Below are 19,050 nucleotides of genomic sequence, written 5' to 3' on the forward strand. Positions count from 1 at the left end.
CACCATGTCCTACCCCTGCCTGGATGTGCCCCGGGTTAGGTAAGGCAACGCTGCTGAACCAAACACAGGGGCTGCTCTGCAGGGATCACTTGGAGGCAGTGGCAGTTGGAAAATCCAAGTGGATTTTCTGGAACTAACCAGTTCCAGTTGAAGTTGCCAAAACAGAGCATTTCTTCAGCCTCTATTCCCATCTGCGTATCAAAGCTGCTGACAAGAACAGTTAAAGTTCAATACTTTAAGAGGATAATGCCTCAACCAGTCCTTTGAGTGCATCACGAAGAGAACAGTTTATTCTTAGGTCTTAGAAAAAGGTTGATAAAAACATAACATTCTTCAAAACATTAGCCTTAAAGACTCAGTTAACAGCAGGATATTCCCCTGAGTGACCAGAGAAGCCTTTCCAGAGAGATCCCTCTCCTACAGGTGAAACAAGGGGAGCAAACATCAGTGCTCTTGGCTCCTGTCCCTCTCCTGCATCAGCTGCTGGAGAACCAGGCTGTTGCTACAGCTCTGGGAACAAGCAGCGAGCTGCTTTTAGGCACTGACTAATGAGTGGCCATTAAACAAAAGTCAATTTTAAAAGTATATCCCGTTCTGTCCTGCAATTGGTTCAAAAACGTACAGCACAATCCTTAAACCATTCAGATTTTCAAGTTGTAAGAGCTTAGGTTATTTTGTAAAAACAGCTTTGGAAATGTAATTATTGCTGAATAATGACTTGTTAAAACACGCCTGTAAATCTTTCCCTAGCTCGTATTCCAGCATTGAAATTTTCCCTTGGCAAATTTTGCATCTGGATTTTAGTTTTACTGCTTTCTAATCCTAAAACAATAAAAAATATGAACCCCTCAGCTTTTATTAGTAGTACAATTTTCTGTTAACGTAAACAAATTTCTTAGGAACAGTACATGGAAAAACACAGTTCTATGGAAAAAGCAGAGTTGTTGTGGTGTATGCAAAATATCCCAAAATGTAAATAAAAATACAGAATTATCATGCTAATATTTCCTGAGTAGACATTAATGTTCGAAGAAACAAAGAAATGTTGGCTAGTATTAGAAAAAGAAAATAAAACAGGCTTTTATGGAAAAAAATATCTTTGTAATTACATAGAATACTGTTCTCTTCAGGACTGTTTCAGCTGCAGAATGACTACTGGGCATCAGATCTTTGTTTCCATTTTCATGAACAATTACTGATCCAGGTTAATTTTTGCTATATAATATTTTATTTTTCCCTGGAAAATGTTCAGGGCTTTATAATCTGATGTTAATTGTAAACATATAGATTATTGGTCTGCTAAAACCTACACTTTTCAATCCAAGTATAATTTTTTTTCTAAACAGACCAGTAAACCAGAATAGACTCTCGTGAGAAAACATGAAGCAAAACAGTATTTTCATAAGAACAACACTGGAAAGACAGTAATGACACTTTAAGGCAGATACAATCACGAAGCACAGTCTATTTCTGAAGTGCAAGTCAAATAAAGAGATCATACAAAATAGCTGGTGCTGCTATGAAGACCTTATAAAATCTTGCTATAAACAGTAGTTTATTTACAGATAAACCAAACTCACCCCGTGAAGACTACAGTGAGGGTGCCTGTCCTCGTGAAAGAGAAAGGACAAAGGAGCGTTTCCTTCTCCCTCTTGATGACACTAAGAATGACTCTCCCCAAAAGAATGTTCCCCATGTTTGAGTGCCCATCCTGGAGTCTTAAATATAGCATCCTACCATGCCATCGCGGTGACAATGGGGAGACCCATGCAGGGGTTACGCAGTCGGAGCTGTTTACTGCGATGGCAACTAATCACAAACTCTTTTTCAGATCGGGCAAATCATTGCCTTTGCCAAATGATATAAGGAAAGACAGGTGCCTCCAAAATTCAGGCTTCGGAGTGTTGGGTTATTCTCTGCTCATTTCAAATAGAAGCTCACAAGGCATCTAAAATGAATTATGAATATTTTAATCTCCTCCAGGAATTTCCCTTGGGTTAACATTGCCATTGCTGCATAATAGAGTGAAATCATTTACTAAATTGCTGCATAATAGAGTGAAATCATTTACTTTGACATCTCTTTAGTGAATGCCAACTCCAGCCAAATTATGTCAGTGTATAATTAGACCAGGAGCTAACAGCAGCTCTTATGTTTTGGTTGGCTGCGATGATTGCACTTTCTTTATTACAGACAAATGAAGGCTTGCTGCCACAAGGGCAGGGGAACTTATATATCCAGACACCTGGTGGTGTCTGAGAGTCTGGGGTAGGGTAAAAGAACAGAGACTACCGTTTTTCCATTTATTTGAGATAGATTTGCAGTTTCAGCATTCAAGATAAACCTTCCCCAGCAATGTGAGAAGCAGGTGATATTTTTTGTGGTGTCAGAAGGAGAAATGAAGGTTTTGAGGTAGTGAAACACTGAGGCTGCAAGACCAGTTTGTGAGCCAGATGTTTGCCAGCTACATTTCATTGGTTGAGGAGTCAGTGCGTCAGTTGTGGGCTTCTCAGAGCTGCTGCAAGTCTGTAAAGAGGCCATAAAATTGCAATAGTGGATGAAGCTGAAGGTCCGTTCAGCCCAGTACCGCCTCTGAGCGTGGCTCGTAGCTTTTCCTGAGCTGGACTCTGCTTTATTGTCTCTAATAGTCCTATCCCTAATTCCTTTTTGAACACTTTCTGATTCTGGCTTTCACAAGGCTTTGTGGAAATGAATTCCAGCATTAAATTTGGCACAGTTTGAGTCAACCTGCCGATATCAGTAGGCTCCATTTCTAGGAACCTTTGTTTGCTTCACCATCCAAATAAAACAAAGCCGAAACCCAGCGGGATCAGCACTAGAACTGCAAGGACTTCTGTGTTTCACACGTTCCTGAGAAAGGAATAAACGGGTACTACTGGGCAGGCATGGCTGAATATATTTCAGTATAAGCTGAGCAACACTTTTATTTCATTGGTTTTGAATAATTGCATAACCATTTGAGTGCTTTCCTGAATTTTGTATTACGAGAAGTAATGAGTAATTATTGTCTATTCTGTTTAATATAAATAATTTCATTCATCTTTGTCACGTCAACTGTCTGGTTATCCTATCATTGTGTCTCCCAGCTCTCATTATCTCAGTCTGAGAAGAAAGAAGATGTCCCTTGACATTTTAAATCCTCGGAAGCAGCAGGTGTAAGGCCACTGCTTAGCGCTGTGGTCCAGCTGCTGGATCTGCAGCATCAACCCTCCCCATCACTGACAGCCATCCCGTTCGGCCAGTGTGATGCCAGAGCAAAGATATAAAGTCTATTTTATCAAGGTCCCTAATACTTTCCGAGCTGCCTCTCAGCTCTGCTTCATTCTGTCTCCAGAACGTGGACCTTTTAATTCATTCCTTGAGTAAGATTTTCCTCAAAGGACTTGTTAAAAAAGCGATGATTTTGTATAGTCTTCAAACAGGGCACTTTCCAATGCCAAAACAGATAACGAGGGAGAACGTGAGGCTCGGTCTGCAGCGATGTGTCCCTCCCAGTGCAGGGACCCCTGGTGAGCTGGGAGTGGGGCTGCTGGCACGGGGAGCGGCCAAGTGACAGCTCCCCGATTTAGCCGAGAAGACAAAGAGTAATACTTGGCTCTAGGGTTACAGCTGCCACCTGCTACCCTGATATCCCTGTGACAACTGGAACTGCAATGCTCACCTGTCATCGGCGTGACATCTGCTTGGGAATAAGCACGGTCTTTGTGGCAAAGCTTCTATTTTTTATTATCTAGAGCTATCAAAACTGTTACCTGGGAAAGTCAAGATAAATGAGGAACGGTTTGTTGGTTGGTACAGATGGTTTGCATGGGAAGACCTTTGAAACAGTGTTGAAATCCTGCTGTTTATCTGAAAATGTCCTTACGCAGAATGAGATAATTAGCTCCCACTGTAGCTGTTTGCTGTAATGCATTTTGAAACAAACAAACCTATCAATTTGATTAGGGAAAGCAGTGAAGCAGAAAGCAATAAAGTCAGCACATGTTGATGGGAGATGGACGAGCACGTTCCTTGCACAGCTACAATAAAGCTGGGTACCATCAACATCTGTTTCCAAGCTTTTCCCAAGAGAAAGAGTTTTAGAAGGGATAACCTTCCTGTTAAATTTAAGAGGTGACTCATGAGACAGGAATTGATCTCCTCCTGCTTAGTATATCGAGGCTAAAAAGATAAATATTGACTTAGCCATGATGAGAGCAGGAAGCTGAGAACATTGCTGCCAGTCACCTCCTTGAGACACAGCGTACAGAGTCTCTCTCTTGACTGTGTTCCCTCTTCATTGCAGTTGCTGCTGTTCAGGGTAGAACGGATGAGGACAGGATGGGGCAGTAGCTGGGCTGTAAGCCTTTGAGATCATTCCTGCCAATGCAGCCTTTCAGCACAGTCAGAAGCAACATAGCTTTAATGTGCCTGAAGAAGAGATTGACATCCCAGCTAGGGGAAGCTTTGCATCTTTAGGTACCTACATATTTTCTAAATATCTGGTCCTGAGGCTTTCTGTGCCTCAGTTCCCATCTCTCCTCCTGGGGCACCAAGATGATACCTTTATTAAGGGCAGGACATGATCAGACCCTGTGGCAGTGGGTCTGCTGAGGGATTTGATAAAGGCTTTTAAATAGGGAATGTTGTATCTTTTAGCAGCATCTAAAGCTCTCCTAAGGCCCCCTTCCCTTCCGCGCTATGGTGCCCATACTCACCCTCTGCTGAGGGTTGTATTTCACAACATGAGCCAAAATGTGGCATTTGATCATTCCCTGAGTAGCATCACTGGGAATGTTGTTGACACAAGATATGCAGCCCACAGGCAACTCTGAATAAGGTAATTGGCATCACTGGCTTGAAATGCAGCCTCTCTGGGGGGGGTCAGTGGGGCAGAATGTTACTCCTGGGGTCTTGAGCTCCTTGGAAACCCCAGAGCTGGGCTGCTGCAACTCCTGTAACTGCAGTGCCTCTGTGTGTGCTGGGTTTGATGTTGTAGTTTGGACACAGAGTACGTGAAACAGCTCAAACGACATTCCACGAAACTGTTGATACTGAGTGGTATGAGGTGAAGCTCACACAATGGAAATGTCCTTCCAGGCTGCTGCCCGGACCTTGCACACATTCATACCTGTCATACCCTGTGCCGTGACACCTCCTCACCGTGACACCTCCTCACTGCGTCTGGCTTCTTGACCTTTTGGCCCCATGTGACAGGGCCATAGTGCTTCGTTCCTTACTGATGCTGGAGCTAAGAGCTGAACCTTTGCCTGTAAAGTTTCTAAGATTATCCCTTTAATCGTGGGTTGAAACATCAAACCCCTTTACTTCCATAAGGCTATGGTTTGTTTGCAAAATCACACCAAAGCAAGCGGAGTTTAGCCTCAATCAGCTTCGTTGGATAGAGAAAACATCTAAGTGTGCTCATGGTGAGAACAGCTGAGTTTTGCTTCTGGTCGGCCTTTCTCTGGCAGTGCTCAAGTGAGAACTTCCCCATACCATTCCAAGCCTTGCTTATTCCTATAAATGGTTTCATTTCTCTAAACATAGATGTCATTAGACACTCACACTTTTTCACCGCACCAGTGGAAACAAACAGGCTGAACTATGATTTCCTCTTAACGAAAAATTCTTTCCTCTTGTCCCCTGAATAAATACCATTTAACTTGCTTTTTGTAAAGGTGCAGCGCTAAAGGAATTTGGCTCTTGGTTCACATTGGGTTTGGTTCATTCCAGCCTGGAGGTGGACGTGCTGGTAACAGGAGCAGGGGAGGGAGGGCTCTGCAGTTGTAGACTTCTCTCTACCACATAAATGGAACATGGTCCTCACCCACAGTGTCAGTGAAGGGCGAGAGGAGGCACCTCAAGAGCTCCCTTGTCTCCTTAGTAGATTATTGAGTGCGTGAATTGAGATCAGTGTAAATTGAGATTGAGGACAGAACCAAGATGAGTGTAAATCCTCACATTCCTGCCTCCTGGCTGCTTCCTCCCTGGGCATTTCAAAAGAAGAGAATGTGTGACTATTTCAGAGAAAGAAATGAGCAGCAGCTGAGAAATCTGTCAGAACTGGGTGAAGACTGCATTAATCTGTTGCAGAAATGAAAAAGGCTTTATCTTTCTACAGGCATTAAAGAGCACAGCAGGACAGGGGACAGGTAATTTCTCAAAATTGCTGCATCAGGAGCTATTACAGCAGTTTCAATGACTACTTTAAAGGCAAAGTCCATTTCATGGAAGCAGCCTATTGTTTTGCACAAATCATATATCCAAGGGTAGAACACCAATATATATTTAATTATTTTACTGTGCCATAATATATTTAATCCTTTTATCTTTCCATACATCTGCACTTGAATTTCTTCAAGGGGTGGCTGTATCTTGGACCTATCTTGTTTATAAAGAGCAAACACAGTTTCTGTTGTGAATTTTGCTAAATTTTCAGTAATCTGGAATTTGAACTTGAGTCTTAACTCAGCTTTTAATGTAGTCTATTTCATAAAAAAAATTGAAGAATGTGCAAGAAATAAAGGCCTATTATTTACAGTATTGCAGCGTACCATTAAGTAATTATATGAGTAAAGGTACCTATCCCAAGGACAGACAATAGTGGAAAGAGTCAGACAAGTCTGGGCCATGTTAATATATCCACGATTAGGTATGTTTATTTGCACTGTTTGCAGGATAAGCTACTACTTCATGCAAGCAAACGTAATCTGGATTTTAATATCATTGTCATCCTAATAGAATTCTGTGTTTTAATCCTGATCCCACAGCACTTGTAAGTCCAAGTCTTTGAAGAGCATTGTGAGAGCAGTGCCATTTCCCTGGTCTGAGATAGTGTCTTGGAACACAACGTTATTCAGTTTTGTGCAGCTTAGCTCCTTTGTTGCTGCTAACGTTTCTGTTTCGTGAGTCTCTGGGAACTGCAGTTTATTTGCAGGATGTGAGAATGAACCTGGCGACATCCACCGCTCTGTGTTCTCTCCAGGGAAGCTGTTACTGGTACCGCCTGAGAAGAGGAGGGTTGCTGACAGAGGTGACAGTGATTCATCCTCTGGAGCATAGTCTGTGTCAACTTTCACTGAAGACAACAACAGTGGCAGTTCTGCTGTCTGTTGTCTATAGCATCCTTCTTGTTCCAGCAGAGACAGTGACAGCTGGGACACATACACTTTACTTTCTATCCCGTCAGTCCGCACCAGCAGTTGCTGTGTTTGCCCGGGACTCCCTGGTAAGAGAACTGTTTCCCTTTTGTCACTGCTGTTCCACAACGCCAAGTTTGGCCTCTGTTCTTTGTAATTCCAGTGGCTGCAGCTCTTGTCCAGCATCTGGGTTATGAGCTTTCCACCAACAGAACTATCTGGAGAAACTTCCTTTAGCTTTTCGTTTGGCTGCGAACTCTTCTTGTCGACGTAGTCTGTGCCTTCGACGCACACCCCATAGGTTAGGGGCAGAATTTTGGTGGGACTGCCCTTGGGAAGGCTTTCCTTGGCTGTTTGAGGAGCGTAACCAGCAGGAGCTGGGCTTGGCAGGCAGTGGGGCTCAGCGGGCAGCTGGAAGGTGGGTACATCCCTCTGTTGCTGATAGGCAGTTTCTGGTGGAGGGAAAGACCACGGCGGCTCCAGTGCTCTGTCCAAATGTTGGGTGATCTGTGGTAACTGCACTTCAGGGATGAGAAGTGAAGGTTTGGAAAAATTAATGGGCTTTATTATATGTTCCACTGTCAGTGTAAGAGGCTGGAATGATGAAATTCCTCTGAAGTCCTGTTGAAGTAGACACACAAACATGAGTAATTAACAAAAGCTGTGGCTTTGAAGGTTTGCTTTAGATTCTTTAACATTTCTTCGGAGAAATATCAGTAAAAGCCAGTAACTGATGACAAACTGTCTCTCTTTTGCATACACATAGTCCTGAGCATTTTAAAGATTTGCCACGATCACTTAAGAACACTTACCAAAGACATAGGCTGTGCACTGTGTTGCTTGATGTATTTATAGATGACGTAGCTAATTGTAGCAAACACCAGTCCAGCACAGAATCCGAGTGCCACGAAGCAGTAGAGAAGCCACGTGTTGTCTGGTTAGTGGGGAAGAAAACAAGTGGAAAATGTAGCTTCAGAGAGTTGGATTAGAAAAACAGCAGGAGATTACCTAAATGATGTTATAAGTCTAGTCTCATAGGACTAGATTTTTAAGTGAGGAAAGTCAGTGTTACTTCAAGATCTTTACCAAGACGTTATTTCATACCAGCTGATAATCATACTCTTTTGTGTATCAAATATCCCAGTTGGATTTTTAAATTAGCAGAGTTAACAACCTCACCTGCTAGTGTTTTAACCCAAAATACTTGAACTTTGCTGCTTCTCTGGAAGAGGCACATATATACTGTTCCATTATATTCAGTGTCAGGGTCCAAGTCGGAAACTTCAAATTCTTTGCTGTGCTCATTCTTTGTCCACTATTTAAAATAAAGGTAAATTCTATATTTTAGAAAGATTAAATGCATACATTTTTCTCAAATCAGATTGCAAAATTCAGTATAACATTTAATTTACTAATGAGGTGTTACAGGACTATAGCAATTCCGTATATATCGAATTATATAATTTGCTTTCTACTGTTACTGTATTTAATTTTTGCATTTCAGTTCCTTAAGACTTGAACTAATTTAGTTGTTCTCTTTTTTAGTCACCAGTGGTTTTACTTTTTGCTACTTATACAGTACCTTGGGAAAATCCAGTTTCGTTTCCAGAATTCTAGAGGAATGCTTAAAGTTCCTCTTGTCTACTGAGAGTCAAAGACTCTGAGACTTTCCCTTGTACATCAAAAATCTCATCCATTATGTATAAACTCTAAGGTCCTTTCCTGTCTTAACGCAAAATGTGATTTACAAAGGTCGGTGGGCTGGTGGTCTGAGGTTGTTCTTTACCTTTTGCTGTGTCCTTTGGTTGAATATTGTTAAGTGATAATCCACAGCACCAAATTTGCTAGAAATGTCCTCTACAGTTAGCTGTTGGCCATCCTCACCTCTCAGTGGAGTATAGGGGGACCGGATAAGAAACTTTACAGACCGTGCGTAAGGAATATACTCCACTTCCGGTGCTCCAATAACAGCTAGAAAAGATAGAACAGGCAGCTGTTAAGATTAAAGCTGATACATTATCAGGTCATCTTACATACATCTTATACACATCCCAGGCTCATTGTTAATTATTACTTCTGTTTATATACAGGTATTTGAGCTGTATTTCATTGAGAATAGGAAAAATCAGGCAACTGGAGATACTGCCACCCTTCGCCGGTGTTTGTCCTTAGAAATTCTCGCCTCCAGTTTTTCCTCAGGATCATGTTGTCACTGCTTCCATGTCGCTTCCCTGTGTCGTCGTGCACAGGGACATCCTCCTTCACATGTGTGTAATGAGTGTGAAATCCCACCACCAGGCCCTCGGGTAACTGCTGCCTAAATTCCTATTCCCATCCTACACCAGATGTTGGCTTTAGGTTTTTACTTCACGCCTTCTGTACAGGTATTTGAGCTGTATTTCATTGAGAATAGGAAAAATCAGGCAACTGGAGATACTGCCACCCTTCGCCGGTGTTTGTCCTTAGAAATTCTCGCCTCCAGTTTTTCCTCAGGATCATGTTGTCACTGCTTCCATGTCGCTTCCCTGTGTCGTCGTGCACAGGGACATCCTCCTTCACATGTGTGTAATGAGTGTGAAATCCCACCACCAGGCCCTCGGGTAACTGCTGCCTAAATTCCTATTCCCATCCTACACCAGATGTTGGCTTTAGGTTTTTACTTCACGCCTTCTGTACCTACACTTATCTTCAGTGAAAGGCATAGGCTACACCCAACATTTAAGCAGAGGTTTAACCCGATCTGTAGCAGCGTATTGAAAAGCAGCATTCAGTGTTCCTCTAAGGGTATGTAGCTTGAAAACATCAAACTGAAAAGAAAGGCTCTGGGGGGTAGGATAACCTCACCACACGTGCTAATGCCTGTGCTGCAATGAGAAGTGAATGTTTCATGATCAAACCAAACTATGGCTCTTTCAAAGCTTATTTTGTGCAAAGAGCTGAAAGCTTTTCATAACCATGGTCTGCTAATGCCACCTGAAATCGTTCTTGGCAAATATGCAGTAGGAAAATTTTGGTCACAGAGCCCATGAGGCTCCTAAAGGCTACGATGTATGTCTGTGGCAGAGCTCACATAGGGCTTGGGAACATTAAGTATCCATTGGTCTGGCTCCTGATTTTCAGGAGTTCACATTTCATAGCTCCGGTGACTGTATTACTGGCTGTCCTCAGGTTGCCTATCGTTTCCTTCTGCCTCTCATCAGCCTTAACAGCAGGTCTTCCTTCAAGGAAACCTGGCTTTTCCTTTTCTCCTCTAATCCCACTTTTGTATCTGACCCCAGGGAAGGCCCTGCCCGTTTGCTCATTTGCCTCCTTGCTCAATAATAATAAGCATTCTTCAGGCCTTCCCTCCCTTCCTATGATGCACGGAGTCTTGCGATACCCATGTTGTCACTGCTTCTGTGTCACTTCCCTGTCCTGCACAGGGACATCCTCCTTCACACGTGTGTGATGAGTGTGAAATCCCACCACCAGGCCCTCGGGTAACTGCTGCCTAAATTCCTATTCCCATCCTACACCAGATGTTGGCTTTAGATTTTTACTTCACGCCTTCTGTACCTACACTTATCTTCAGTGAAAGGCATAGGCTACACCCAACATTTAAGCAGAGGTTTAACCCGATCTGTAGCAGCGTGTTGAAAAGCAGCATTCACTGTTCCTCTAAGGGTATGTAGCTTGAAAACATCAAAGTGAAAAGAATGGCTCTGGGGGGTAGGATAACCTCACCACACGTGCTAATGCCTGTGCTGCAATGAGAAGTGAAAGTTTCATGATCAAACCAAACTATGGCTCTTTCATAGCTTATTTTGTGCAAAGAGCTGAAGGCTTTTCATAACCATGGTCTGCTAACGCCACCTGAAATTGTTCTTGGAAAATATGCAGTAGGAAAATTTTAGTCACAGAGCCCATGAGGCTCCTAAAGGCTATGATGTATGTCTGTGGCCGAGCTTGCATAGGGCTTGGGAACGTTAAGTATCCATTGGTCTGGCTCCTGATTTTCAGGAGTTCACATTTCATAGCTCCGGTGACTGTATTACTGGCTGTCCTCAGGTTGCCTATCGTTTCCTTCTGCCTCTCATCAGCCTTAACAGCAGGTCTTCCTTCAAGGAAACCTGGCTTTTCCTTTTCTCCTCTAATCCCACTTTTGTATCTGACCCCAGGGAAGGCCCTGCCCGTTTGCTCATTTGCCTCCTTGCTCAATAATAATAAGCATTCTTCAGGCCTTCCCTCCCTTCCTATGATGCACGGAGTCTTGCGATACTGAAATCAGAGGAAATGCCATCCTAAACACCAGCAAGACTTGGAATGAATCCCTAGGATCCAGGACAGAATAGATTTCAGCAGCGGTACGTACTCTCTTGTTTGGGTTCGAATCTTTCTGAGCGCACCCAGTCTGAGGAGCAGTAGTTCTGGCCGGTGGCCCTCACCCTGGCGTAGTAATGCTCTGTGAAGTTCTCTGTTTCACGACTGAGATTGCAGAAAGGTTGTGTGATGCTCTGGCACTCAGGCTTGTTAAGCCAGGATTTTTCTCCATACCTTAGGACAAAAAAAGGCTTTTAGTCTGTGTGGTAGAACAGATGCACTACAACCCTTCTCCGCAGTGATCCAAACAGGCTGTTTGACCAACTCTTAGCAGTTTTTTTAATTCATTATTGTAATTAGCAAGTGGTAAGGAATATTCCATTCCAGGGCAGGGCAGGGAAACTTTCCCTGGACTACAGCCCTTAATCCATTCCCGTTGATGGCTCCTGAGTGGGTATTGCCATGAGGAAGTGCAGCTTATTTCAAGGCAGGCACAGGAGTGTCCTGTGAGTCTGTGACTCCTTGCACAGCTCTGACGCTGAGTGTGTGCGTGCAGGTTTGCAGCAGTTTGCAGACTTCCCCGAAGGTAATAAAACTGGTCTGATTCTCTGAGCTCTAGACACTGACCCAACAGAAGACAATTGCTATTACCTGTATTTACAGGTGAGGAAACTACAGAATAGAGAGAAGGAAGTTGCTGAAAGCAAAGAGGAGCTCAGTAATGGAGTAAAGCTGGCAACTCAAGATGTAAAAAGTATTTGCTTAACTGAGCACCATCTACCAGTTTAAATAATCCTGTCCTATATTGAGTTGTTGTCTGAGCAGAACCATTTCCGCAACAGTAAGACAAGCAGCAGAAACAGCAAAATCTGCTTTTCTTTCTTGGCCCTTCTTTGTCTGAGAACAGTAACCCTAATAACAACAGAACTCAAAAAAAAGAAGCAAATTTCACATACTGTTTATATTGGACATCAAATACAGTGCCAGGGGGAATATCTGCTTCAGTTTCCCACGTCAGGATGTTCTCAAAGTTTGTAGAAGAAAATACTGCACGTCTCACACATGATGACCTCTCTGTAGTCACAATGCCTAAGGGAGCAAAGAAACTAGGAGTAAAATGCATATTCTAGCATTTTAGCCCTCACATGAATATGGATCCAATGCTGCTCAGCCCCTTAGTGACCAGAAATATCAGACCAATTCCAGTTTGTGAGAGACGGGCTGAAGCTTGAGAGACAAAGCAGAAGCTTGAACAGAGCAGGAGTTCAAACCCTGCACACACCACTGTATAAGTGATCGTTGACTCATCCCAAAGAAAAGTAAGTCAGGAATTTTTACAGAAAGACTTAAAAAACTCAGAGTCAGAAACAAAATCTTTGAGTTCCTTATCAGGTTTCTTTTACAGCAGTTAAATGGCTGGGAAACTAAGAACAACCACCTGTTTTCAAGGCTAGATTCATGTCTATGAATGTCTCTGCTTTCTGCCCAGACTCAGGGAAGTAATATGGTGAGATGTGTTGCACATCATCGAAGATGTGACCGTCAGTGATGTCTCGCACTCCATGTTTTATCGGACGGAGACTGCCCGTACAGAGCGACACACGACCAACTGATACCTGGACTCTGATCTGGGTGTGCCAGGGCAAAGGCAAACAACTCACCCAGCTCCCTGCTTTCTGAGCCCTTCCCCAGGGAGGATGATGAGGCTTTGATAAGCAGAAATGACAAACATGCCCCTGGTCTGAGCTGCCTCTGTAGAGCTGGACACCACCGTGATTCACCTGCAGCAGACTGGCAGCAAGCAGGCGGTGTGGAAGAGTGTCCTGGAGACCTGGTGCTCTCCCATCATGAGAATACACAGTGTAAAATGTTCTCAAGGCTGATTCACAGCACCATCTAAGGTGGAGAGTAACCGTCAGAAATGATAAGCTCTGTACACTTGAATTACAGACACATCCTCAAAGAGAGATTATACATTATATATACTCTTGGTTTGCAAGAGTATATTTGCAATATATAAATTATCACCTTGAACTTGCATGGCCTTCAGTCTGCACTTGCTGAAAATGAACAGTCCCTTTATGGTGCTTGTAAGTGACACTCAACATGGAATCATGGAATTGTCTGGGTTGGAAGGGACCTTTAAGATCATCTAGTCCAACCATCAACCTAACTCTGATAAAAAACCATCACTAAACCATGTCGTGAAGCACTATGTCAACCCGTCTTTTAAATACCTCCAGGGACGGTGCCTCAGCCACTTCCCTGGGCAGCCCATTCCAAGGCTTAATAACCCTTTCCATGTAAAAAATTTTTCTAATATTCAATCTGAACCTCCTGGCGCAACTTGAGGCCATTTCCTCTCATCCTATATCCTGTGCCTTGGGAGAAGAGACCGACCACTGCCTCTCTAAAACCTCCTTTCAGGGAGTTGTAGAGAGCAAGGTCTCCCCTCAGCCTCTTCTTCTCCAGGCTGAACACCCCCAGCTCCCTCAGCCTCTCCTCACAAGACTTATTCTCCAGACCCCTCACCAGCTCCGTTGCCCTTCTCTGGACCCGCTCCAACCCCTCAATGTCTTTTTTGTGGTGAGGGGCCCAAAACTGGACACAGCCCTTGAGGTGGGACCTCACCAGTGCCCAGTACAGGTGGACGATCACCTCCCGAGTCCTACTCACCACGCTGTTCCTGACACATTAAACATGAGTGAGCCTCTCCCCCCACCCCATCATCCCTCCTGAAAAAAATGGTGTGAAAAGCAAGTAAAAGTTTTACAAATGGGAAAACTGAGGACCAGAATGGGGATGACTTGGACAAGGTCACAGTGAGCAGTTGTGGTAGAGCAGGGACTAAACCACACCAGTTCCTGGATCCTCACTCCAAGCTTTTCTTCCCGCTGCCTCCGCGGAGGAGACCTGAGTGTCAGCAGTTACAAGTCTCTGGCTGTATAGGAGGAAAATTAGGTGTAAAGACATAGACCCAGTTCTCAGTCCTGCTGTGCATGGCGTGTTGGTGGGGAAGCAGTGCAGAAATGCAGAATGGGATTGCAGTCTCATTCCGATTTCCTCCTGACCTCACCTGCAGTTCAACACTCGCCTCGGCTCACACAAGGCTCAGCGCAATCTTCCCGGCAAGGCAGAAATGCAGCAGCCAGGGTAAGGGGGGTGGGTTTCCCTGTCTGGGCACCGTGAAAACTGAGTCACCAATGCTCTGATCATATCAGAAGTAGGAAATCTGCCTTTCCACATTTATCCAGACTAAAACACAGTTATGCAAAGCAACGTATACAAGCACCGTCAAGCGTGGGCAGAGAAGAACAGGGATGTTTCACAGTGTGAAAGTCCCTCTGTTTCAGAAGTTTCTGCAGGTGCCTTCCCTACAGCATAAGATCACGGACACAGGGATAGATGAATGATAAGGTTTCTTCCTGAAAAGCCAGCATTTGAAAACAGCAAGTTAATCCTTGGTTCACGCCACATCAGGAGTAGGATGAAATGGCTTTATAGCAATACATTATTTGCTTGTACCTCTTTTATAATCAGGGCTGTTCTTGCATTCATTTGCGTCTCTGCCCGAGACGCAGGGGGACTGATCCAAAGCCCCCTGAAGTCCCTGAATATCCTTTACTCCTGTAGGATTTGGGTTGTAACACATCAGTGGCAAACTCCTTGAAGTGAAGGAATCTTTTCTTCTCCCTCCTAATCCTTAAAGCACTGAGCACACCGACAGTACTTTGAAAATAGTAAAGGGAGAGAGCCAAACAGAAGAGAGCTTTTCAACAACCTCAGACAAAAGCTTATTCTGTAGGTCTTTTTTTCAGTAAACATAATTGAACGACCTCCCATGCTACAGGATCAAACACAAACAACTACAATCAGTGATAGAAAAGGAGAAGTCAGGACTTACCGACCACTGAAAACGCAGCCAAGACGGTCAGAAGTTGCTTCATGAATAACTATGCAAGCTGGGCTGGGAGCACAGGCAGTTGTTGATCCTGTGTGTGGGTGAATCACCTTTTACAAGAGCTAAAATCTTGTTTGTGAGGCCAGGTTGGATTTGTTGCTCAGTAACAGGCTGCAGAGCTGCTATCCCATCCCGCCTGCATTCGGATCTGAGCTCACCAGCTCATGATGTGTGCGCATGTGTCGGAGGGAACGTAAGAGTGACAACAGGATCACCTCTCCCCTTCTGAGCCCTGCACACCTAACTGTACAAAGGTGCACAAGCCAGAGGCTTAGAAAATCCCCAGCTTTTGAAAAGGTGCCAAATACCATTTTGCTGATAAAGAGCTTCCTGCCTGAAAGCCCTCACTGAGGTTTTTCAGTTTTGGGGCTTGCTTTTCTGGTCAGGTAACTTTGACTTGTTCAAATTCTAGGATAGAAAACTTAGCGCTGTGCTTCTAGTTAGTTTTATAACTCCTGCAAGCAAGACACCTATTTCCTTAAGCAATACCTTCAAATACTTTATTAAAATGAAAGTCAGCCAGATCTTTAGTTTTTAAGCTCTTTTATTTCTCGCACTGGCCCTGGATGGGGGCCAAATGACCAGCATGGAGCTCTGCTGTGTACTGGGCAGAGCACGGGCTCCTCGAGTCTTCCGTGTCCCTGCTCTACAAGGGGGCACAAAGGTTTCTTGTTGACACAGAGAGGAGGTAGGAGCCTTTCTGTAGCAGGAGCATGTGCCGTCCCATGGCTTTTGTCAGGTGTCACCGTAGACCTACAGCTTATTTTTGTGGCTGCCTATAATATAAGGCTCTGTTCCGAGTGTCCTGAATGCCGCGTGGTAAGAACTGGGAGTTTATATGAAATCTAAACAAGCAAGAGACATAGTTCCTTTTCCATAACGTTCTTAGTTTTTTTTAGGGTACTGTTAAGTTACATTTTCAGGCTTTTCTCAGAAGAGGGAAAGACATTTCCCTCTTGGGTTAAAAGTGAAAACTAACTGCCTGTCTCCAGGAGCTGTGGATTTAGAGCCACCAGATGTGTATGACATCTGAAGAACTGGGGGAGCTACGGTGCTGCTTATTTTACCCAAGATGTCCTCAGCAGAGAAAGCTTCACACACACATGCTACATTTGAGGCTTAGGAAACTGATCCAAAGCCCCCTGAAGTCACTTGAATATCCTTAGCCACTGCTTTTGAATTTTTATAGTATAGCTATTCCCTTGACACAGCCTGGATAACCTCCCTGGTTTGTTTCCCTGGCTCGTAACTGTTCACAAAATAGGGAAGTCCTGTCCTGTCCTGTCCTCAGTCCTCAGTTTTGCCTAGGACTAACTGGACCATTGCATAAAGCTGAGGTTCCACCAAAGCAAAACCAACTGGTTTTGTCCTTATGAGCACTGACAACTGTTCAAATTGTGATGGCTCCAGCCCTAGTAAAACTTTACCAGAAATATCTGCCCTAAACCACGTAAGACAACCGTGCATTAGACAAATTCCTTAGGAGCAGTGCTTTTATATTGTCTAAAGCCTATTTAAAGCTCCTGAATGCCAGATTTTTTTGTTATTATTACAAGTGAGTCACACCTACAGCCAGTTTAATCAAACTACAAACCATGCGTGCTTCTGAATCTGATCTCTAAGGTCCTTCCCAACCCAAACCGGACTAACTGGACCATTGCATAAAGCTGAGGTTCCACCAAAGCAAAACCAACTGGTTTTGTCCTTATGAGCACTGAGAACTGTTCAAATTGTGATGGCTCCAGCCCTAGTAAAACTTTACCAGGTATATCTGCCCTAAACCACGTAAGACAACCGTGCATTAGACAAATTCCTTAGGAGCAGTGCTTTTATATTGTCTAAAGCCTATTTAAAGCTCCTGAATGCCAGATTTTTTTGTTATTATTACAAGTGAGTCACACCTACAGCCAGTTTAATCAAACTACAAACCATGCGTGCTTCTGAATCTGATCTCTAAGGTCCTTCCCAACCCAAACCTTTCTATGATTCTGTGATTCTGCTTTTGCTGTTCAATCCTTGCGGCCAAACATGTGATAGAAATTCCTACCCCTTCTGCTTACCTCTTCACCTCATGGATTTTCTGTTCCTGAAGCTGTTTCTCTTCCCTGCCCTGCTTCAGTATTAATGGGGCTTTATGCTTCAAACCATGCCATGATGCATAGCTGTCCTTTTGTCTCTTTCATCTCACTTGGACAAATGCAGAAGCCTCATGGTTTATTAAACAAGACACACCTATCCACCGGGGTGGCCTACATCTAATTAAGTACAAGTCTTTGTTAGGGTGTTTCCTGAATAGCTTGTTAAAGTATTTAGCCAGTTTAATCAAACTACAAACCATTTGTGCTTCTGAAGCTGATCTCTAAGGTCCTTCCCAACCCAAACCTTTCTATGATTCTGTGATTCTGCTTTTGCTGTTCAATCCTTGCGGCCAAACATGTGATAGAAATTCCTACCCCTTCTGCTTACCTCTTCACCTCATGGATTTTCTGTTCCTGAAGCTGTTTCTCTTCCCTGCCCTGCTTCAGTATTAATGGGGCTTTATGCTTCAAACCATGCCATGATGCATAGCTGTCCTTTTGTCTCTTTCATCTCACTTGGACAAATGCAGAAGCCTCATGGTTTATTAAACAAGACACACCTATCCACCGGGGTGGCCTACATCTAATTAAGTACAACTCTTTGTTAGGGTGTTTCCTGAATAGCTTGTTAAAGTATTTCTATTTGATTCCATTATACGTCACTGCCTCGTGCTTCTGCGGTGTGATGACCCATGATAAGGCAGAGGTGCAGGAAAACGTAGCGCACCTGAGACTTTAGTTTTGAGACTATAACTTAAAACTTTGTTTCTGCCCTTATTTCCAGAGAGGTGTTACCTTTTGAATAGCCCAGGAAACACCTCCCTGAATCTTTAGGTACCTGAAGATCTCCAAAAGGCTGGTTCCAAGTTTAAAATTAACACTTGGCTTTCCAACTTCCAAACTGTGGAGCATGAGCCTACGTCAGAAGGTAGTCCCAAAGGACAAAAACAGAGAGGTTCATACCACAGATTTTCTGTGGAACTCTGATCAGAAAGTAGTCCCAAAGGACCAAAACAGACTGAGAAGTTCATACCACAGATTTTCTGTGGAACTCTGCTTTTAACTTTGCACAGCTGGGGAAAGAGGAGAAAAATCTTGCGTGCCAGAGATTTGTGAAGATGATAGATTTAAGGCCAAAAAGATCAAGGTGGTTTTCTCCTCTGAGCTGCTCCAGGGCTCAGGCAGAGCCCCACTCTGTAAGGGTTGCATGGAGCCTGGTAATTGCTGGTCCGGGGGTGTAGGAGATTTGATTCCAGCTCGGGTGAAAGAAAACATGGAGAAGCAGGATGCTGCCTCCACCAGTACAGCTCACCTGGCCTGCTGCCTTTTCCCTTTTCCTGGGAAAACCTGGACAAGACAAAGCACTGATCCCTGTTTGCAGAGCTGTGGCATGCCAAATTAATTTTATAGAGGTTACACAACTTCAGAGCTTCCTGTAACTCAAAGCCAGGGGGGTTTCCTTGATTGCACAAGAACATGGGTGGTGATTATGTTTGGATGAGCTATATCTTTCTAAATGAACTGGAGGGATTACAATGTAGGATGTACCTAAGGACACCTTGTGGAGAAC

At 43.8% G+C, this 19,050-nt stretch overlaps 1 protein-coding gene across 1 annotated transcript; it reads right to left on the reverse strand.

The window, feature by feature from the left end:
- Positions 1 to 6,632: 6,632 nt before the first annotated feature.
- IL22RA1 (interleukin 22 receptor, alpha 1) lies at positions 6,633 to 15,614 on the reverse strand. The gene is made up of 7 exons (XM_014948636.1): positions 15,346 to 15,614; positions 12,398 to 12,530; positions 11,494 to 11,675; positions 8,929 to 9,113; positions 8,322 to 8,457; positions 7,955 to 8,076; positions 6,633 to 7,763 (listed from the first exon to the last, which is right to left on the reverse strand). The coding sequence occupies exons 1-7, from the start codon at positions 15,386 to 15,388 to the stop codon at positions 6,756 to 6,758; spliced, it is 1,809 nt and encodes a 602-aa protein (XP_014804122.1). The 5' UTR covers positions 15,389 to 15,614; the 3' UTR covers positions 6,633 to 6,755.
- Between the last annotated feature and the right edge of the window lie 3,436 nt (positions 15,615 to 19,050).

Source organism: Calidris pugnax, unplaced genomic scaffold, assembly GCF_001431845.1.
Source record: "Calidris pugnax isolate Ruff unplaced genomic scaffold, ASM143184v1 scaffold162, whole genome shotgun sequence".
In the NCBI taxonomy this organism is placed as follows: domain Eukaryota; kingdom Metazoa; phylum Chordata; class Aves; order Charadriiformes; family Scolopacidae; genus Calidris; species Calidris pugnax.

Coding starts and splice junctions, on each gene's coding strand:
- IL22RA1 (XM_014948636.1), bottom strand. CDS start 15,388: ATGAAGCAACTTCTGACCGTCTTGGCTGCGTTTTCAGTGGTCG. Junction 12,531..15,345: donor GGCTGCGTTTTCAGTGGTCG/GTAAGTCCTGAC, acceptor TTGCTCCCTTAG/GCATTGTGACTACAGAGAGG. Junction 9,114..11,493: donor ATTCGAACCCAAACAAGAGA/GTACGTACCGCT, acceptor TATCTTTTCTAG/CTGTTATTGGAGCACCGGAA.